General features: G+C 41.3%; 1 protein-coding gene across 11 annotated transcripts in view; it reads right to left on the bottom strand.

The window, feature by feature from the left end:
- Positions 1–21,792, bottom strand: part of PHLDB2 (pleckstrin homology like domain family B member 2) — a 106,617-nt gene that overhangs the window by 38,864 nt on the left and 45,961 nt on the right. For 6 of the 11 annotated variants that reach the window (XM_084843361.1, XM_084843366.1, XM_084843367.1 and 3 more), the window contains one exon: positions 1,840–1,995. In XM_084843361.1, the coding sequence (XP_084699487.1) occupies positions 1,840–1,995 (156 nt within the window). Of the gene's footprint in view, positions 1–1,839; positions 1,996–4,661; positions 4,791–21,792 lie in introns of all 11 variants that reach the window. The other 5 variants (XM_084843359.1, XM_084843362.1, XM_084843363.1 and 2 more) reach the window with 1 other exon arrangement.

Raw genomic sequence — 21,792 nt, 5'->3', positions numbered from 1 at the left:
AGCCTTTTCCTCCAGGAATTTGTCTAACCCCCATTTAAAGCCATCCAAACTGGTGGCCATTACTACATCCTGTGGTAGCAAATTCCATAGTTTATGCGCTGTGTGAAGAAGGACTTCCTTTTATCTGTTCTGAATCTCCCACCAGTCAGCTTCACAGGATGACCCTGGGTTCCAGTATTTTGAGAGAGGGAGAAAAATGTCTCCCTACCCACATTCTCCACACCGTGCATTAATTTTGTAGACCTCTATCATGTCTCCCCTTACCCTCCTTTTTCCCCAAGCTAAACAATCCCTGCTGTTGTAACCTTCTCTTATAGGGGAGATGCTCCAGCCCCTTGATCATTTTAGTTGTCCTTTTCTGCACTTTTTCCAGCTCTATAATATACTTCTTTTAGGTGTGGTGACCAGAACTGTACACAGTATCCCAAGTGTGGTCACACCATACAGGGGCAGTATGATATGCTGCAGCTATCCCATTTTTTCTTCCTTAACTGATTTTTTTGTGGAAAGAAAAAGGATAAAAGAAGCAGTGGGAAAACACGAGAGGGTTACAAGTTGAAGCCTAGTCATCTAGATACCCCATAAAATTCCATGAATGAGAGAGGGCAAAGGCACAATAAAAGCCCCAATAAAAACACCCACAGAGGACAGCAAAGGCACTTCTGCACCTGTGAAACTTTATTGCAGTTGTTCTTCACATAGCGATGCTAATTCACATAGTGGGGTTGAAGAAGTTAATCTATTTATAGAGAAATCCTAAACACAGTCATTCAGAAATAAGCTCCTTTAATTTCAGTGGGATGTACTCCCATGAAAGTGTGCATAGGATTGCAGCATGAATCCGTTCAATCTCTTGTTCTTGGGGAACTGCTTACTTCAGAGCCTGGATGTTTCCCCAACCTGGTGCGCTTCAGACATCTTGGACTTCAGCTGCCATCAGCCCCAGCTAGCATGGTCAATGGTCAGGAGCGCTGGGAGTCCAAATCATCTTGAGGGCACCAGGATGGGGAAGGCTGCTTTAGGCTTAAACCCTGGAGGTACAGCTTGTAATGAAACTTACTATTTAATAAGTAACTGTGTATTTATGGACCCTTCCGTCAAGGATTAAGGAGAAAAGCTTTCACAGCTATATTAATAGCTGCAGCAACTGCCCGAACACTGACTGCATTGCGGGGAAGGTGCAGTGCTTTACATAAAGGTACTATCCTCTCTCCCTTCTCCCATATCATGGAGAGCTTTGCTACAAGAGGTTGTAAATCGACTGTTAATCTGCTGTATCCACTTTTGGTTTCATCACAGAATTGAGATCCAAACACTACACATGGAGTGTTTCCTGATTTTCTGCTACCTAACCTCTAGGTGGCACTGTAGTATAGCGGAATAGCACAAATACACAAGAGGAAATCATGTTTCTTTCACTTTCACAATTAAATGCCACATTTCCCTGCTCTAAACGAACTCACTGAAAGTGCTGGTTAGACACAGAAATGAAACTAGAGGGTCACAACATTGTCTAAACAACCCATAAACAAACATGAGTAGGGGATGATGAGCACACAATAAATGCCTCATGTAGAAAAGCCTGGTGTTTTTCTTTACAGTTTGCAAGAGTGGATTGCAGCCTGCTGCTTGCCAGCTGTTGAAAAAGTGTTTGCAAAAGTTTGTAAAATCCGAAACATATAAGGATCCTCTCAGATATTGATTTTCTTTCACTGAACCCTTATTGGCCAGATCCAGAACCAAATGAGAACTTCAGCCACAGGTGACTCTGAACTGGAACCAAGCCACAAAAAAGTAATGTGTCAGCCCACGTTAAAACAAAACAAAACACCTTTTTACCTTTCTACTGACAATGTTGCGCTGATATTCAGCTACTTCACGCAGGAGTTGCTGTGTTAAGTTCTCTTTCTCTTCATCTAACCTGCTCTCATTTTCGAGCTGCTGAAACTCTAGATCTTCAAAGTGTTTGCTTTCTACCTCCAACAGGTCAGCATCCTTTAATAACAAACACCAGTGTGAATTTTAAAAAGACATATTGCGTTAGTGAAAACAGACATGCATCCCACTCCTAAACAAAAGCAAATCCCAGTTAGTTCAATGGGGCTTATTCCGAAGTTGTGTGCACAGGGGTTGCAGCCTAAGACTCAAAAGGAGAATCAACTATTTATGGGTTGTTGTTTTTACAGCAATCAGAGATATCAGATGGTAATTCACTTCAAAGGGTTTTTCAGGCTAATCATCTCTTGGTCACGCTGCAGCCTGACCAAAAGTTGTGGTGTGACTATACCAATGAAAGGGTAAAGAGAATTCTAAACACCAGGGACATGACTGGTTCAGCAGGCTTGACCCCACTTCTTTCACACATTCTCCAGGGCTGCTCATTCCATGTCTCTTGTCATTCATCAAGGAGGGACTGCAAGTTGGATAAAAGGCAGAAGTTTGGGGAAGAAACATGAGGCCTTTCCCCCACCTGCCTTTCCTCTACTGTAACCTCCAAAGGCTGCCTAGGTTTTTAGCATGATATGAGAACCAGGAACTCTGACCTGTTGGGGGAGACTAGAGTTCCTAGTTGACACATCACACCAAAACACCTAGGAATGTAGCATCCCTGGCTTGTTTAGCCACTCCCACTTGCAGTGAGAGCGATTGGCAGTGTGCACGAGCACACTGCTGCATTCACAAACACCCAGGGTTTAAAAACAAACAAACTGGGTTGTTGTGATGTGCAAAGCAGCCCTCTGTGACCTAGTGTTTGGCCTCTCAAGAAATAGCATGAATTGGAAACTTCAAGAGATTTTATTAATAAAGCAGGATCCATGGTAAAAAGGAGCCTGCTTTTTACTATGGGGATGAAAACCAAATGGAAAGTTGGGAAAGAAATCTTGTTTCAGTGCAGGGATGTGCATTGCTGTGGGCCAAATCCTGGCTCAATCAGTGAGTGCTCTATTGAGACAGTATTGCAGCAGAGTCATTAAGAGATGCAATTCTTTTGTCTTTGGTATCAGCAGGACTCTGTTAACCAGTGTTTCAATTTACCAAGCGGTGTATTTTAAATGAAAAAGAGAAGGGTTTTACACAGAGAATGAGTCTGAACTGGAACTTCTTGCTGCATTTTATTCCAACTTGCCGATCACTGACCCAGTACTACTCTTCAAACATCTCCCATATTCATCTCTCAGAATTGTCCACTTTGTTCCCTCAACAACAAAACAACACGATACAAAAAGTACACCCCCCCCCCCGAATTTGTATGACTGCACTCGTACAACTATTCACCCAGCAATAATTCTGAATCAGCCTCTACATACTGGGACAATGGGGAAAAGTGGACAGAAAAGTGAGGGAAAACCAAAGGAACCTTGAAGCAGGATCACGAAGTATCCCGAGTTGTGAAAGGTCAGAAACAATTTCCTTCTTGACAGATGAAAAAGCTGCTGAATAAGTGTATTTGTGCAAATTCAGATGATAAAACATGTTTAGAGACATGACAGGAAAATGTCTCTAAACATGAAGGAGAGGCTGAACAGTGTCCGGGAGAGAAGGAAACCACAAGTCTTTGGTCCAGATTAATCATGGGAAGGTTTGTATCTCTCAGCAAGATATAAACATCTGAAAAACAATATAAGGAACAATGGCCTCCCCTAAGAAATGGCATGCTAAAGAGGGACAATCAATGATTACAGGATCTGTCAACCACAATTACAGGCTGTATCAGCTCCATGTACAACAATCAGTGTCAGATAATATGGAAGAAATGCTGTGTATTCTTCCGAAAGTCTAAGGGTTTAGACATTTCTTAACACCATGGGAGCTCCATCCAATGGTAGCTTTGCCTTAACAGAAATAACTTCCACTTGCACAAATTAGGGCGCTCAATTTTTGCTGATACTCCCCCACTTAGGCCCCCCACTGTTCCTGAAAAGCTGCTCCTGGGGCTTGGGGGACTCTCCAGAACATAACTATCTATGTATTTATTTAATTATTTTATACCCTGCCTTAATGGGCAAGAGCTCTCCAAAGACAACTTATAACAATTTAAAAACAAATACAAATAATTTAAATAAAAGCATAGCATATGGTTTCAATAAGTAGAGGGAATCAGCAAAAACTGAGTGTCCTGACTTGTGAAAAAATACGTAAGTGTTTAAATATAGTTTAATGGGTGAGAAACAGCTTTTCAAGGAGGAAACTCCATTTCATGGCAAATTAAAACTTTAAAAAGCCAGAGGCTGTTTTATAGTGCTGCAAAAGAGAAACTTAAAAGCAACTGTAAATGTAATGAGAGTTAAGTATTAAATACTTGGTCACAATTACTAAAGTCAAAATTTATTTACTTCACTTACAGCATAATGCCCTAAAACCCAACTAAATATCACAGTTACACACATAAACACAGACACACACATCTTATTAGCCAATAGTGAAAGGGTGCTAAACATTAGCTGGTTGACAACTTTTCAAGTATGTAGCACAAACCAATTCTTAATCCACCTCTTTGCATTCTGTTTATTTGTCACCATGCAATACTCTTATTAGCAATGCAGAAAACCAGTATTAAACCCCTGAAACAACAGGCAGTCAATAAGAAATCTTTGGACGCTTGTGCTCGATCATGTTACCATTAACTAGAAGAAAAAACAAAACGGATCCATGCTACTGACCCTGTTTAGCTGCTGTTGTAATTGTTCCCTCATGGACTCAGGGCAATTATCAAGCTGGGTCTTCTGCTCGGAATAAAGCTCCTGAAGCTTTTCTAGTTTTTCCCTCTCAGCATCAAGCTTTATTTTTTCCTGGAGTTTGAACCAGAAAAATAAAGAACAGAATTACCTTCAAACCCAAGCAGCTGTTAGTGGTTCTGGTGGTACACTGGGTGGAGAGGCATGGCAGAGGAGTAAGGCGATAGGATGGGATTTGATCAGTACTAAAGGTCACAACACAAATTCTTCACATGCTGGAGGACTGCACCAAATGTGTATGTTCTGTAGCATGAAAGCACCATAATCTGTGTATCATTTTAATACACCTGGCAGATGCCAAATGATGGTTAGCCAACATGTTACATTCATTCAACAATATTTTTTATTCTGCAATTTGTACATCTCATGTATGAAAAATGAAGTTTATCCCCTTATAAAATAGATTTAAAAGATGGATTTAGAAGACTGGGAGCCCAGGGACAGCTACTAAAAACCTAAGGGTGGTAGTGCATGGTTGCAGGTTACAGGTGCCACTCGCTATGTTTTTAAGCTGCTACTGCATTGCAGATGGTCATTTAAATCCACCCTGAGATCATGGCAATTGAAATATAATGTAATTGTTTGTATCTATGGGAGATACTACCCCTAACATAAATATGTTGTGCCAGCATAAGGAACTTCTAGTGCAATGCCAATGGCATTTGCCAGTGTGACAGGTTTTCCATCATGCCAGCAAACACTATTGGCATTATGCTAGAGGTTACTTACTCTGGCACAACGTAATTTACATTAGCCGTAGTGTCACACTGGAAACTGCCCCTTGGTTCCAAATCTTTCAAATTTTTCTGTAAACCATAACAGTTAAAAACAGAAGATATCCCCAGTTAAAATGGGATTTTTGCCACTGATAAAAATAGAGAAAGGACGGCAACCTTTTCTTCTTTTTAAATAAAAGCTAGGATCTGAATATGCCCATTGGATCCTGCAAATACCATGTCACATGCAGTTTGTGGGCGTGCTCACCCCTAATATATAGTTAAGACCCATTAATTAATTTTTTAGATTATCTGAATATATTGCTACAACTCTGACATTCTTAATCAGTAGAAATTAATCAAGTTAAGAGATGGGCTTGTAATTTAACTACAGGACTTAGTGCAGTAATCTTTTTTTGTCGTTATATAGGAAATGTCCTTTAATACTTTCAAGACCAACGGCGGATTAGCTATTTAGAAATAGAAGGGGTAGCATGTTAGTTTTCAAATGACAGAGTGTCAGAAAAAGTTAAGATCTCATGAAGTGAACTAAATGGGATATTATTCAATATGATACAGAGGGAACAGGAAGAAGCACAAGTATAATGGTCTTTAATACAGTATGTAAGCAGTGATAGGGTGAACTGCGGCAGAGCATAGAGGAGTAACTGGTTTGGAACAGGAAATTCTGTTTCAGTAATCAAATATGCTGAATGAACAGAATTGGTTCAATTCACCCTAAGGGAATCCTACTCTGATCACTGAGATAAATTTTTTTCTCAGACATTCAAGTCCCTATTTGAAAGATGTACATTTCCCAAAATATGTACATTTCTTTTAAATCCAGATCCAAACAGGTTGAAATTTGATATTTGGCCACGTACTGTGTTTCTCATAAATACACTGTAAAACATTTGGACTTATCCAGAAGAACAAAATCTTTTAGGCACACAAATCCAGAGAAACATCAATCATATTTGATCAACTAGAGCCTTTGACCTAGACCAGGGGTGGACAGACGGTAAATCTCCAGATGTTTTGAACTTCAACTCCCAGCATTTCTGACAATAGGCCGTGCTATTGTCTAAAACATCTGGAGATCTACCTTCTGCTCGCCACTGCCATAGACTATCGCTTAACAAAACAAAGTTTATATAAATGTTGCACAGTTTCAGTTTTTTTTAAGAGAGCCTTCTTTTTTACAGCAGAAGAACAATGGATCTCAGATTTCAGAATTCTGTAGGGCAAATGTTGTTTTATCATTAAGAGTACAGAGTCACTTTGTCAATGTTTATACATACTAGTAAAAGAACTGCAAATATAACCCAATCCACCTGGTTATTTGACAACTATTCATAAACAATATACATCAGCTTATCATCGGTTTTGCCAGTACTTATTTCCATTACTGTACTTATTGTTTCTTGTGGGGAAGGCTATTTTGAAACCAGCTCAGTTTGCCTCACTTTTCACCTAAACAACCACTGGTGCAAAACTAGTATACAAAGAGATGTTCTTATCCTGAGAGGTTCCTCTCAAACAACCAAAGGCACTTTGTTCCAATGGCTGTGCACAAGACAATTCACACAGTAATCTCCTTTCACAATGGTTCAAATTAAACTATTTGTTTATTGTTTTGCCTTAATAACTGCCAGGCTTCATACAACTGCAGCATTAATCTTAATAGTACTTCAAGTGTCCAGATAGGTTCTACCCTTTCATTCACTCGCTACTTTTATAAAGTAAAGAGAAATATTCATCCTGTGAAATTAAAGATGCTCTGGAAACTCTATAATACTTACAGTCAGGGATTAACAATAGCATCCTCTGGCATATATAAATGATGCTGCAGGCTACTGCAGTTCCACATGGGGAAAGCAGTTCTTGCATTAAGAGTAGACTTGGCCATTCAGCTAACAGTTATTAATGCACAGAACATCATCTTGCATGACTTCCTTCCCAACAGACCCTTCTGGATTATTCAGCCCCAGCAACTACTGGTACAATGTGTGTGTGTGTGTGTGTGTGTGTGTGTGTGTTAAAAAATTCACAATGTGATGACGGAAATCCACACAACAAATAGTTCTATATGTTACAGCTCATGCACACATCACTCACCACTAGAGGTCACGTTTTGCTAGCATTCCTGTGTATGTGTGCCTTCCTCCTGGAGAAATAAACACCTTTATTTTTCAAATTAGTGTTCTAGCCTTCTGCCATAACAAGCCCACAAGGCAGTTCACCATAAAATCTATCACCTTCCACTCGACTGCTTTAACCCTGTTGTCTAGTTTTTACCTGTTAGGTCCAAACTAAAGAAGACGCTCTGTGACTACATTTCCAGCCACCGAGATTGAAATCCTACCCCACTTCATCGCACAATGCTCCAAGGAAGTGGAGAAACATATAGGCACCATGTATACAAGAGCCTGTATACTTTGCCCTACAGGGCAAAGAACGGCCTAGGGGAAGGATAATTAAGATAAGGAAAATAGTACAAGATGAAAGAGTTAAAACACCATTTTCCTGGTGTCTCTTCACATTCCAATTCCTCCCATGAATGTGCTATTCTTGAAACTGAAGCCTTATATAGACTTACAGTATGAATGGGGTGGGTTGGGGGAGAGATTTTACGCACACACTCCTCAGGATACCCAGTGTGAAAAATATCTGCACAGGGACTTCGATAGACAGGAATTATACCATTGCTATGTTACACTGTACACAGTGTTCTGATTACACAATTTGCATCTATACATGCAGGGGGCCATGTGCAGATGTTCTTCTCCACACATGGACACTGGGTGCACCAAGGCGGCTGGGCTGGCAGGCAGAACCATGATTCTCCCCATGTGTATAATGTACATAAGGATTTGGTGCAGTTTTTCCTAAACTGGGGATGAGGGGAGGTGTAGTCTAAGTCATCTTGGAGGGCACCAGTTTGGGAAAGGCTGCTTGAAAGTTTCACAAGTCTACACCTATATCACTGTTGCCCATACAGGTTTAAATGAGCTGTCCTGACAATGTAACTCCTGGCAGGGCTGGGATGAGAAAATAATCTAAAGCAGGCTATCCTGGTTGAGGACAATGGGAGCTGTAGTCCAACACATCTGGAGGGAACCAGATTGGGGAAAGCAATGAAGAACAAACTATTTTACTTTTTGTTACTGTATCTTTTACTGAGGTTGCTGCTGAATTCTTGGAGATATCTGTAGCCTAGCAAATAGCTTAGTATTCTTGATAAAAAGGAAGTCAAGGAAAGTGTGAAGACACTCCATCAGCCACATCATTGCTCCACTGAAGATAATGAAAAAGATGATGCCCACAGTTTGCTCTTTATTGGATGGGAAATGCTGTTTATGCAAGCAGATTGGTCCTCTTTAATCAGAGCAGGAAGTGATACATTAAGAATTAATCTATGTCATGTGTTCTGAAAGCATTTCTGTGACCTTGCCCGGTGTGACTTGCTACATGTTGGTTTGATGAAGAGGGCAACAATTAAACAAGAGAAATACAATACATTCTTTTTTACCTTCAGTATGCTTATATGCAAGATCATAAAGCCCTATGGAACTATGGTTTATATCAACAAGACTAATAATATCACAAACTAGATTACTGCGATCCCACAGGTTATTACAACACAAAACTGAGGTAATGAATGGGTGTACTCTTAAACTGTGAGTGAGAACAGCTCCAAATCCTGTCCTTAAATTGCAATAGTGTATCTACTCACAAGAAAGACACTCTAGAGCAGGTTCCAAAGGCAGCAGAATTAAGATACTTTACAAATGTCCATCTGATTCACACAATAGATCTATATAAGGTATAAGCAACTTTCATCAAGAAATATTTCACTTCTTTTCAGTGCAAAATAAGTTCCATCTGTGGGCTGCATTTGCTAAGTGATAAGCTTCCCTTATTTCTGCTATTCCATTAGACGGACCGAGTGCCTGCATTTTAAAATTAAAGAAAACAGTGAAGATATACAACCTAGCACACCACTAGTGCCAGCTGATATTAAATACTAGCAGTAACGTATTGCCCATTTTGAGAGGGGGGAAAAAATCTATTTCTACAGAGCAGCCTTCTCTGACTCCCATGAAGGCTTGGGATGACTGAAGTTGTATTCCAACACATCTGGAGGGCACCAGACTGGGGATTGCTGAGCAACAGGAGTGACTTTCTAGCCCTGATCCACCACCAGCAGGCTGACAACTGTACATACATATTGGGCCAGTTCACAAGTCATGACAACCCAAGGGTAAGGCGACCCATGAGGTTGTTGGGGACGAGTGGGAGAGAGCATACACACTGCCTGAAGCACATCTGCCACTTCTACTTTAACTCAGCAACCCACGGCTCCTTCGTGGTTGCTGAGCATGACCTCTGAACCTGGACCACTGGATTGTTAACAACCCAGCAGTTAACTCAACAAGAAGCTAGTGGTCTGTGTTTGGATGTCACGCTCAGCAAACCTATGAAGGAGCCGCCTGTAGATGGCTGAAAAAAAGCAGAAGTGGCCGGGGAAGGCAGCACTCTTGCTTACGCACGACAGCTCATGGGTTGTTTAACCCATGGGCTGTTATTACATGCCAAATAGGTCAGTGACAACGGTGAATTTTCCTGTTTTATAATTGCAGCTACTAGATCATACAGGTCAATGGAACAATAAAATTGATTAGACTGAATTCCTTGCTGCTTCTGATCTTGTTGCTTACACTCCCAAAGGAAACTTCAAAATATAAGAAACATTCTTGATTATGCTGGGATGGGGAGCACGCAGTGATAAAACAAAAACTGAATAAAAAATAAGAATATATTCTTGTGATGGCATAGGGGTGTGTATGTGAGATTGAGAGGGAGAGACAGAGAGACAGAGATAGAGAGTGAAGGTATGGACTATAGAGTACTTCTGTGTACTGAAAGAAAACCAAACCCCGAAATCTGGGATAGGAGTATGTCAACAGTGACATCTCTGCAGCCTGTATCCACTAGGACAGCAGTGCCAGTTGTGAAGCTAGAAGTGAGATTCACAAATAAACACGTGTACCACAGGGTAATGATAGTTCTAAATAACACCTCCAGCTCTCTGAAAAGCTATTGTGTCTTTACTGTCTATACAGCCTGAAAAACTTTTCCGAATTCCTAGAGCTTCTATTTCAAACACTTTTCTTTGCTAGGGTAACAAGGAAGCTATAGAGAAAAGCTAGCATAGTTTATTAGTCAGTGATGCTAAATACAAGGATGTCATTGAGCTCAACTTACAAGGGAAGCCATTAATTTGGAAGACTAACAGCTGCATGCTATGGATGGACAAGGAAACCTGACACCAAGTGGAAGAGCCATTTCCTTTTTCATTTTAAGACACTGGTGTCTCCATAAAAAGAGGCATGGGTTTTGCTATATCAAAAGCAGCATCTCCAATGGAACAGAAACATGGTTATAAACAATCGGGTTTGGGGGGGTTTAAACAAAGAAGAATGCAACCTTATCTCTTAAAATAAACATCCACTGGCCCATCCATGTGAGCATGAATAAAGTTTAGGCTGAAATCCTTAATATGAGTAAGTCCATTAAACATTTTCTTCCAAGTAAGCATACATTGGAGTTCATGTTTAGTTTCTAAACTAATTCATTTCCACCCAGAGTTTCCACTCATTTTTATTATTACATTTATATCACACCTTTTTTCCTCTTGCAAGGAACCCAAGGAAGTTTATATAGTCCTCTTCCTCTCCATTTTATCCTCACAACAACCCTGTGAGGTAGGTTAGGCTGAGAGTCGGTGACTGGCTCAAAGTCACCCAGTAAGTTCCATGGCCAAGTGGGGACTAAAACCAGATTTCCTGAATCGCAGTCCAACACTCTAACCATTACACCACACTGACTCAAGATAGTAACTTTAACATTTCAGATATTTTGTGCTAACATTGGATACAAGACAATGTTAGTTTAACTTGCCCCATTCATTTCAGTGGGTCTACTCTAAGTAGGACTAACATTGGATGCAACCCATTAAACTAAGCATGTAATCCGAGTGAGTATGTCCAATGGCTATGTAGACCTGAAAGGTACAGGTGAAAACAGGAGACTCATGTGGAACTGACAGCTGGCTATGCCTCTTACCTTCAGAAATTATTCACAGTTTCTAGAGAAACATATAATATTCATTTTCATGACAGTTACATGGAATGAACAACAGAATGATTCACATTCACCCCTGCCCCATTGAATTAGGTCTCTTGATAGGATGACAGGGCTTTGGGAGTAATTTTATTTAAGGCAAGGGGGGAATCTTTACACACCTCTGTATTCATATGTGCCAACATTCAATCGGAGAACAATCGTCTCATGCATTTCCTTTCTCCCTTATGCATTTCTACTGAAACATACATCTGCAATTCTCTACACAAGATGTGCAAGGCAAGTCAGCTGAGACAAGCTACACAGCTAAGAACAAGCAATACAGAAAGCAATCAGTGAAAAAAAGTTCCAAAATACTGAACAGCAGTTTATGATACTAGCAGGGAATCAGATTTTTTTCCTTTGGCAGTTAGGAAGTCCTAGGATGCATACGCATGCGTAGTTTAGGGGATATTGTAGAACAGCCAATCCCAAACTGACTACATACCCTTTGATGCCTGAAAGGAACCCACAAGCTTAGCCAAGAATCCAGCTGGGAACCAGCCCAGATCAAACTCCTGTTTCTTAGTGCTGCTGCTACCATTCTCCACTTCCTTCCCCTGTTCACGATAGGCCTTTTTCCACCCAGGTGAACATGCATGATAGAGACTGGAGTTCACTGTTTTCCTTTCCACTGGATCTTTGTTGTTATGAAGATCTGGGCATCCTGGCCAGGCGATAAGCAGCAACAGAGAAATGGAAGCAGCAGAGGTCCAGTGGCAGGGGGAAGCTAAGAGCCACAGCCCATCCTGGATATACTTCCCTTCCCCTCTGGCAGCTGTGACTGTGTCAAATATCACCACTAAGAGTCCCTGCATGGATTCCCAGCTGTGGCTGGAAGCTGTGAATCCTATCTGTTCCCCACACATGCACAAACAAGGCAAGAGCCTCTTTCCTCCAGGGGAAATTCCACTGGGAACACCTGTTTTCCACAAGTCTCATCTTATATCAAAGCCTTTTTCCATTGGGAAAATGATTTGATATAAGCAGTACTATGGAAAAAGGCACTTTACACATCTACAAGATAAGCAGCACTTATAATTCCAAATAGCCAAACATATTTTTAGAAGCCTCTGGAAATATTAAAGTCAGTTCTTAATTGCAAAAGATTTTTTTAAGATCTGAAATTCGTCAATTTACTTAGAATGATGAAAGTGTCATTCTAAGTAAGTTGTAAACGAGCTTACTGGGTTAAGCAATGCATGAAGATTCCTTCCTTAGTGAAAGGGCTGGATCAGCTAAACTTTAAGTCACTCTAACACTTTACACTCCCATTAGCAATACGATTCTATAAATAAATATAAAATTTAAAACAAAAGAGAACCATGAAAGCAACACGTTTGCCACATTTGGACGATCATCCAAGGCTTCATAAACCAAGGTTTATCAAACCATGGGCAAGTGCAAAGATCTTGGCTTGCATTAAGCCAGAGTGCCCTATGTTAGCAAGCTGTTGGGAGTAGAGCAAGCACTGTAGGCTCTGGCGACCAAAGGGTCACTTTAAGAAATCCTTGCTGAAGCCAAGGTGGGAAAAGTGACAGTGAAATAATCTTGCCTAATGGCTCTGCCAGTCACATACGCAAGGTCAAATGTGTGCATTTACCACCCTAAAGGATCAGCCCCAAACATGGTAAGATCAATCTCCAGGTATAGACTGAAAAGTTCTCAGTCTTGGAAAAAGAACTTAATCCCAGAATAGCTGCAGTTTGAGCACCCTCTTTGTTGAGCACCCATCACCCTCTCTTTTATATTTAAGATGGCTCTGGCAAAGAGTTGTCTCAACCCAGTTGTTTCAGCCTGGAACAGCTGTTGAGACCACCTGGAATCTTTTACCTCACCTCTTTGTATTTTTGCCATGTCAGGCATGACAATCTTTGGTTCTTTTGAAACTTTTGTTCAAACAGTATAAAAGCTCCAGGCACTCAGTGAGCTAACTTCGGTCTCCTTGCCACTCCACTTTTGGAAAGATTTCCAACTATTTTTCAGAGTAGGACAAACTACAGAGTCCCGTGGGGAAGCCCAGAGAGAAACAACGGTACAGGATGCCACAGTTCTATCACTTCTCCACCACATTTTGCCCAGTCTCAGCCAAGTCTGGCCACTTAGGTTCTCACCTCACCACAGGTGAGAATCTGTGATCCACTCTAACTCTTTTTAAATGGACATATTCTTCTTTCAATCACTAGACTCCAGAGTTTCAGTGCACCCCAAACATCAACTACAGGAACAGGAGAAGTATCTGTCCTATTTTCAGGAGGTTCCCTGCTAGTACCATAAATCTGTCCTATTTTCAGGAGGTTCTTATACAAATTGTAGCCTCCTACTCTACACCTTTTCTATGGCATGTCTGTGCCCAGGTTTTAAGACCCTTGGGTAAAGCCCTTCTCTCTGTCCCACAACTATCAGAAGCACATTTGGAAGGAACATGAGACAGGGCCTTCTTGATGGCTTATCCCAGGCTTTGGAACTCCCTGCCACTGGAGGCCAGGTTACCTCCATCTCTCTTATCCTTCTGCTGGCAGGCAAATACATTTATATTCAAACTTTTGGTTTCTAAGCTGATTTGTTGCTGATTTGGGTTTTTAATCTGGTGGGTGCTTTTATTTCTCTCTCATCAATGTACTTCTATTTTTCTTTTGTTTTATTTGATGTGTTTTTAATTGGATGTTAAATGGATGAGTTATAATGTTTTAATTATAACTTCATTATTTTTGTGCATTTTATTCTTCACTGCCTTGAGCACTAGTTTTAGTGGAAAGGCAGAAAATACTTTATTAATAAGTCTCTTAACATAGCATGGAGATAAAACAATAACTTCCAAATAACACCAGCGACGAATGACCAGAGCATAAAAATAAGAAGCACCTAAATACTGTCTTTCTATAGTGTTCTAATGCACAGTAAGTTGAAAATATATAAATAGTCCCTATTAAACCACTATAATTGAGTGTAAGTTTCTTTGTTTGACTACTGGACAACTTGGTTTGTAGAACACCGGCTTTGCATGCACAATCCCAGACTAAATCTCCAGCGTTTCGAGGTAGGGCTGGAAACAGAGATGTAACATTTCTGGAAATGTTGCTGCCATTGAATGAAATGGGGGGGGGGGGTTTCGGGGGGGCAGGAAAAAACAGAAATGTTGGGGAAAATTGAAAAAGAAGCAATACTCTTTTTAGTGCTCTTTACAGATCTAAAGTCACTTTGTTGCTTTAGGACAGCCTTCCCCAACCTGGTGCCCTCCCGATATTTTGGACTAACAGCTCCTGGCCAATGGTCAGGAATACTGGGCATTATAGTCCAAAACATCTGGAGGGGACCAGGTAGCAGAGGACAGCTTTAGAAACATAAATTATATTGTGTATAACTTGTTTTGCACAGAAAATTATCATTAAAATTAAACACTTTTACAAGTAAGCTCAATTAGTGAATTTGTAATTATTCTCTAAAGTCACTGGAAAAGACCCTGATGCTGGAAAGACTGAAGGCAAAAGGAGAAGGGGATGGCAGAGGATGAGATGGCTAGATAGCATCACCGATGCAATGAATATGGACTTGAGCACACTCCGGGAGAGAGTGGAGGACAGGAAGGCCTGGCCTGCTATGGTCCATGGGGTCACGAAGAGTTGGACACGACTGAACGACTGAACAACAACAAATTATTCTCTGAATAAACTATACTTTTAAATTTAATATACCAAACATGATAATCTCATGAGCAAAACAAGTTACATATAAAACATTCCAGGTTCCTATTTTATGTCTGAGAAGGGGAGAACTTCAGCAAATAGTCCCTGAAACATCTGAATCATCCTTGAAGTCAGAAGAAGCAGGAAGAACTGGAGGCAAAGGAAGACTGATGTACAGATTCTGTTCCTGTTTGTAAGGAAGTTTAAGGAAATGCCTAAACCTGTTCCTGTTTCTGGGGTGAAGTTTAGGAAAATCTGGTCTGAAGGAAAAGCTATTAAGATTTTATTTAGCTGGAAAAGACTCAGCTTAGGAAGGTAAGCAACCATATTTAAATGAAGAACATTTAGGGCGCAATCCTATGACCACTAGACAGCAGCTAAACGGCCATAGGATTGGTCAGTTTCTGGGAACCGACCTTGGAGCCCTCGCTCTGAGGTCGATTCCCAGAGAACCGCCTCCCTAACCCCTACCCCACTGCCATGTAGGTGATGCGGACTGTCCATGCACTCGTAAGAACAGCGCATAGCGGGGCAAAGGGGGCATTCCCGGGGGAGGGGCGAGGAGTGCGGAAGTGCCAGTATGACACTTCCTATGTGTCATCTGGCCTCCCCACCCCCCACTCCGATGTCCCACAGCTAGACAGCCGAAATCAGCCATCCAGCTGTGAATGCAGGGCAGCTGGAGCATGGAAACGATCCCCTCCACGCTACTGGGTTTCTTTGAGGAAGAGAGGGTTTATTTTAGTGGAAGCAGTTAAAAGGTTCTAGAGCTGAGGCAGTATTCCCTAGTGGTGTGGTATTCTTGAGAACTTTATTAAAAACGGTGGCAGTGAGTTCTGCAGATCAAGCCTCAAAGATAATTTTTTAAAAAAGAGACATAGGTAGGATAACGCACATGCTGCTCCATTGCACTGGTGGCAGTGGTGGAATAGCCCACGGTGTTTGTTTCATATATGGGTTTTCAATTAGAACTGTATTACTTGATTGCTAAAGCATCTAACCAGAACAAGCCCACAGATACCGGATTCTGCAGAACAACACTCAAACTGTTGATAATGCAAATTTTCTTCCATATTATGTTACGGTGACTCTACTCATATGCTGGAAAACTGAGGATGACATAGAACATCCCTAAGGACGCAATCTTATGCATGTTTACACACAACTCCCAGCAGGGGAATGCTGGGAGTTGTAGAACTTTTTTCTGTCCAAATTTGCATAGGACTGCACCTTAAATGTCTATAATAAAAGATACACTAGATCAATAATTTTAGTAAGGAATGCAAGAAATAACTATACTGGGAATCTTACAGGATTCATCTTAGAGGATTAAAAAAAATCTTCCACCATGGTTTCATTATTTCCAGACATTTTACACCTTTAATCTTTTTATAAAAGTCTTCTTATTACATAGATTTTAGAAATCATTTTGGGGGGAGTAAAGGCTGGGCAACAATATATAAACATGTTATATTTTACTCATCATTCTAAAAGAAAACATTTTAAAATCCAAAGATGTTCATTTCTTTTTGGGAAATACAGTACTTAGAAAACTCACAGAAAAAAAATTCCCCAAATTTCTCTGCGTTTTCATATCCCTAACTGGGAAAGACTCCTGGCTGAAACCATGAAGCTGCGGCTAATCTGTTTAGACAGTACTGAGTCAAATGTACCAGTGGTCTGACACAAGCAATACAGTCAACTATATAGATATGCACAAAACAAAAGGTCTGTTTTCAAAATGATTCTGCCCAGACACACTAGAATTCTGCAACACCATTTCCGAACACAGAATCTGGGTCCTAGGGAAAAAACATAGTACATCCACTGCTGCTACGTTTTATTTTGGTTTTTATTTCTAATATTAGATACAACCCTATCATTGATTCAGTTTGTTGTGAATGTGCATTTACACATCTAATTGTTAGATTTAATCTGCAATTTAATTGTTGCAGAATTATGGGGTTTCCATTACAGTAAACCAATATTCTTGATCACAAGTGCATGAGCAGTTCAAAATTCTTCAATCCTTTGTAATGTGATTAGGATCTCTGAAGTATGACAAAAATGACAAGTAATATGAAAAGTCTTCCTTTGGTCTATTTTAAGCATTCAGATGGAAAAGTGATTATCGTTTAACTCATGATAGCTCTTTTTAAGAATATCACACACTTCAGAAACAGGTGCTCTACAATGGTCAGCAAAATCTGTGCAAGACTTCCTGTCAAACAGGTGCCCAGATCAAGAATTAATTCCAGCACTTAACTTTCCACAAACATCAAGCTATCACCATTACAAACAGAACTGCTATCATTTCCGCTGTATTTCTATGAATGAAATGGGTTTTATCTTTCATAAATTGTATACAGATATCAATTCACTATTCACAAAACTCCATTCGCTGGTGGAACCAGTTATAACAGCTGTTTATAATTGAACAGCAATACTATAAAGTGAAATATGAGTAGGAAATGATACTGCATGAGGATTTTAGATTGCAGAAGGATATTAACAGTATAATCCTATACAGGTCTACTCAGAAGAAAGCTGCATTGAGTTCAATGGTATTTACAACCAGGTAAGTGAGTACAGGATGAATATGAACTTGAGCACGCTCCGGGAGAGAGCGCAGGACAGGAAGGCCTGGCGTGCTATGGTCCATGGGGTCACGAAGAGTCGGACACGACTGAACGACTGAACAACAACAACAACAAAGTGAGTACAGGATTCTAGCCTAAATGGGTCAAAATGATACATAAAAACGTAAGAAGAGCCATCCTGGATCAGACTAAGGTTCTGTCTAGTCCAGCATTCTGTTCACACAGTGGCCAACCAGTTGCCCATGGGAAACCTACAAGCAGGACATGAATACAACAGCACCCTCCCGCCCATGTTACCCAGCAACTAGTGTACACAGGCATACTGCCTCTGATACTGGAGGGAGAATATACAGCCATCAGGACTAGTAGCCATACCTGATAAGGATACAGGTGCAAACTACCCCAGCTCACTGTAACTAGCTCCAAGCATTAGTAAAATGCAATTAGAAGCAAAAGATATATATCCTTGCTGTCAGGAGCGCCCTAGCTGCCTCTTGCAGTCCCCTCCAATAGCCAACTCAGGACACAGATGATGAGGATCCTTTCCAAGGCTTTATTCCTTTATTACTTCATGACTCTTTCAGATACGAATCACTAGTGACTAAGCAAGGAACAGCACTGGAGAAAGATAGCAGAGTAGCCTAAGCTCCAGGTAAGGTAGTTGGTCCCCATTTGAAGGGGAACCACAGGGAAGACTCTGAACTTATGGGCTATGGAGAGATCCTCCCTCTTTCCCTTGAGTCCTCGGGACGCGACCGTTGTTTGAGCGCCAAACGAGCGGTACACCTCCTTTCTGCGCCCTCCATCTGTTGTCGCTCCCTGCGTCTGCGCCGAGTGTCCAGCAAGCTCCCTTCCAGCACTCTCTCACTGCCAGGGTCACTATCTATCCCAGGAATGCTGGCAGGAGGAATCTCTGCCAGCTGCTGTGCTTGTGAGAGATGAGTGAGCTCCTCTCCCACGGATTGCTGTTCCTCCTCAGAATCAGAACTGCTTTGGGGCTCTATGGGCTCAGTTTCCACCCTGACACTTACAAAGTTCAAAATCTAACAATACCTTTGTAATACCATCACTGTCTAATGTAATGGAAAATATTTATTATAAATGAAAAACATTAGCAAATTCTGTAAAAGTTTTGTGGGTAGAATAACAGATTAATAAATATAACTCTTCTGTATTTGTTAAATAGAGTAAATTATTATTGCTGTTTTAATATTTAAAATATTTATCTACCCTGACTTTCAAAAATGCAGTCTTCAAGGTGTCTAACACACTTTAAAAACACAGCTCAACAATAAAATATAAATCATCATCATCATCATGAGATAAAGCAGCAGCAGAAACAAAGAGCTTATTTAAACAAAGGGTTGAGGAGAGTAAGGGCCAAGTGAATGTTTCTGGGGAGGGCATTCTACAACCTGGCTGGGTGCCACCATGAAAAGAGCTCACATTGGGCCCACAGAGCTTCTAGTCATGGAATGGCTCTATTCATGAGCGGAACTCTCCTTCTATTCATGGAATGGAATATTTGGCTCCAATGGTCTAAGACAAGAGCACCCACAGCAGGGTCTCTGATGATGAATCTCAATGAATGGGCAAGTTCATATAGAGGTCCTTTCTTCACATACCCTGGTCCCAGAGCGGAGGTGGACAACACCCAGCCTGTATGTAGTCCTCACTGGCCATTTGTGTGCCTCTTGTGTTCCCCTCATACCACCAAGTAGCCATCGATAGAAGCCCCACCACCAATAGAAGAAATGAAAAAAATGTGCACTATATTTCCTCTCATTTCCTTTATCCTCCTCGTCCCATCAAGCTGTGCTTGGGGCAACACTTGTCTTCTCCAGCTCTGCCAGTCCCATGAGCACCACCGTTGTCAAAAACATCAGCAAAAAAAAAAAAAAAAATACATGTGTGCTTTACCTCCTCTCCTAACCCTTTCCTTTCTAGCTGCGCTTGCCTCCTCTTCTCCTCACCACAAAGTCCCGAAATCCACATTTTAAAAGAAGTTTCCCACCTTCTTTTGCTAGTGCCAGAAGCGCAACCACATGTCTGCCTCTGGTTGACCCAGAAACCTGTAAGAGACAGTCTGGTCTGCATTCTCATAGGGCTCTATGGTGCAAGAGGACACTCTGTATACTACTGAATCATAGAGTTGCCTGCATCCAAGAAGTAAAGTGAGTACATGACTAGATGAGAGGGAGGGGGAGACAGACTGGGGGATAGAGGGTACAGTGGGGGGGGGGAATTAAGTGGAAATTGTTTTTTAAAGGGAGAAAGACACTGGAAATTAAGAAAACAAATTAGTGAAACATACAATTTAAAATAATGTGGAAATTTTAAAAGAAGGAATAATGTGGGAATTAAGGAAATAAAAGGGAAAGGGAAACTACAGTAGAGATGTATTAGGAAAACACATAAACATGAAAAACATCACCCCTTGATTCTTTGATGGCACCCCTTTTTTTCCCCTTTGGCCCTGTTCCTTTGGATGCGTGGCTCCTGACTGGTTGCTCAACATAAAACTAGTTATCCCCTGTCCTGTCCTAGGCAGATAAGGCTTTATTAGTCAATTTAAGCACTTTGAATTGTTCCTGGAAACAAATTGGGAGCCAACAAAGATCTCTAAATAGAGATGCCTAGCTAATGACCTGCAGTGCAATCCTAAGTGGGATGGGATGGGGTGGGGGACAAAAGGGTAGATCCTCCACCATTTCCAAAACCCTTCTGTCTTGCACCAAATGGTGCGGTAGGTGGGGGTGGGCGTCTTACCTGACCCTGTTCTGTATGGGTAATTCTCCCCCTTCTTTCCTCACATTGAAACCAAGGGATGGAGTGGGGGAATTAGTTGTGAGAACTCCAGCCAAGGGTGGGGAATTTCTGAGGCCTCCCCTGAATCCAGCAGTTCCAAGGCTGCCTCCATCCTGCCCCTCCCCCCACCCCAAAATGCCCTGTTTGGGGGCCTATATTTATGCCCACAGAACTTTCTGCAGACAGAGGATGGGCCTCTGGGCAGATGTGCCCCCCCGCCAGTAGAGCTCCTCTCTACTGTGAAGGGGTATCTCCACCTCATCAAACAAGCCCTCCCCCCTTTTCCTTTCTCATCACTCTTTCCCAAGGCTATCCAAGGGTGATTGGATTGCTCTGCTATCTGCTGTATTCTAAACCGAATGAAGTTTCTGGTCACTGTCACTTTTCAGAGGCAGCACCAAGTAATGTGCTTTTCATAATCCAATCTGACATTTCGCAAGGCATACACAATCGGGGTGGGGGGGGGATTTCCTAGAAGATAAAGGTGGATGTCTTCACACTTCAAAGGACTCATTAAAAAAAAAAGCAGAAGGCTTTCAGAATAGGAAGACTGAAAACATAAAATATAATTAACAACTCTACCTTAACTTTCTGATCAGAGCACCATGGGCATTCTGATGAGCTCCTGGAACTCCCATGAGAGTGGTGTTCCCTACGGAGTACTAAAGGGAGCTTCCCTTGAAATGCAAATGGCAGCTTTGGAGAGGAGATTTTTGTTGGGACTGTGCCAGCAAGAGAAAGAGTTACTTTTATCCTCCCTGCCCCATATTCCTAAGGCTGCTCAGACTTCCCTTGCTGTTTACATAACAAAAATATGGATGTTGATTGCATATCTGGGCTGAGCCTTAGCTCTTCCATGAAAGTGACAAACTCACTATGACTCTTCTCCACCAAAAAAATAGATTTGGTAGGAATCAATGTGAAGTAGACAAGTGGTGAGGAGTATCTAATGCTTTCACTGTTTTCCACTACTCTGCTCCAAACCTCTTTCTTCCGCAAAGTTCCAAATACATATTTTATCCCTACAGAGGGGGACAATCTGGACTGGGTGGTGTACAAA

Source organism: Heloderma suspectum, chromosome 3 (assembly GCF_057233095.1).
Source record: "Heloderma suspectum isolate Gila_16-S chromosome 3, 16-S_ref, whole genome shotgun sequence".
Taxonomy (NCBI): Eukaryota; Metazoa; Chordata; class Lepidosauria; order Squamata; family Helodermatidae; genus Heloderma; species Heloderma suspectum.
Note: the sequence above shows the minus strand (reverse complement) of the source record. Positions and strands in the feature narration are given on the sequence as shown.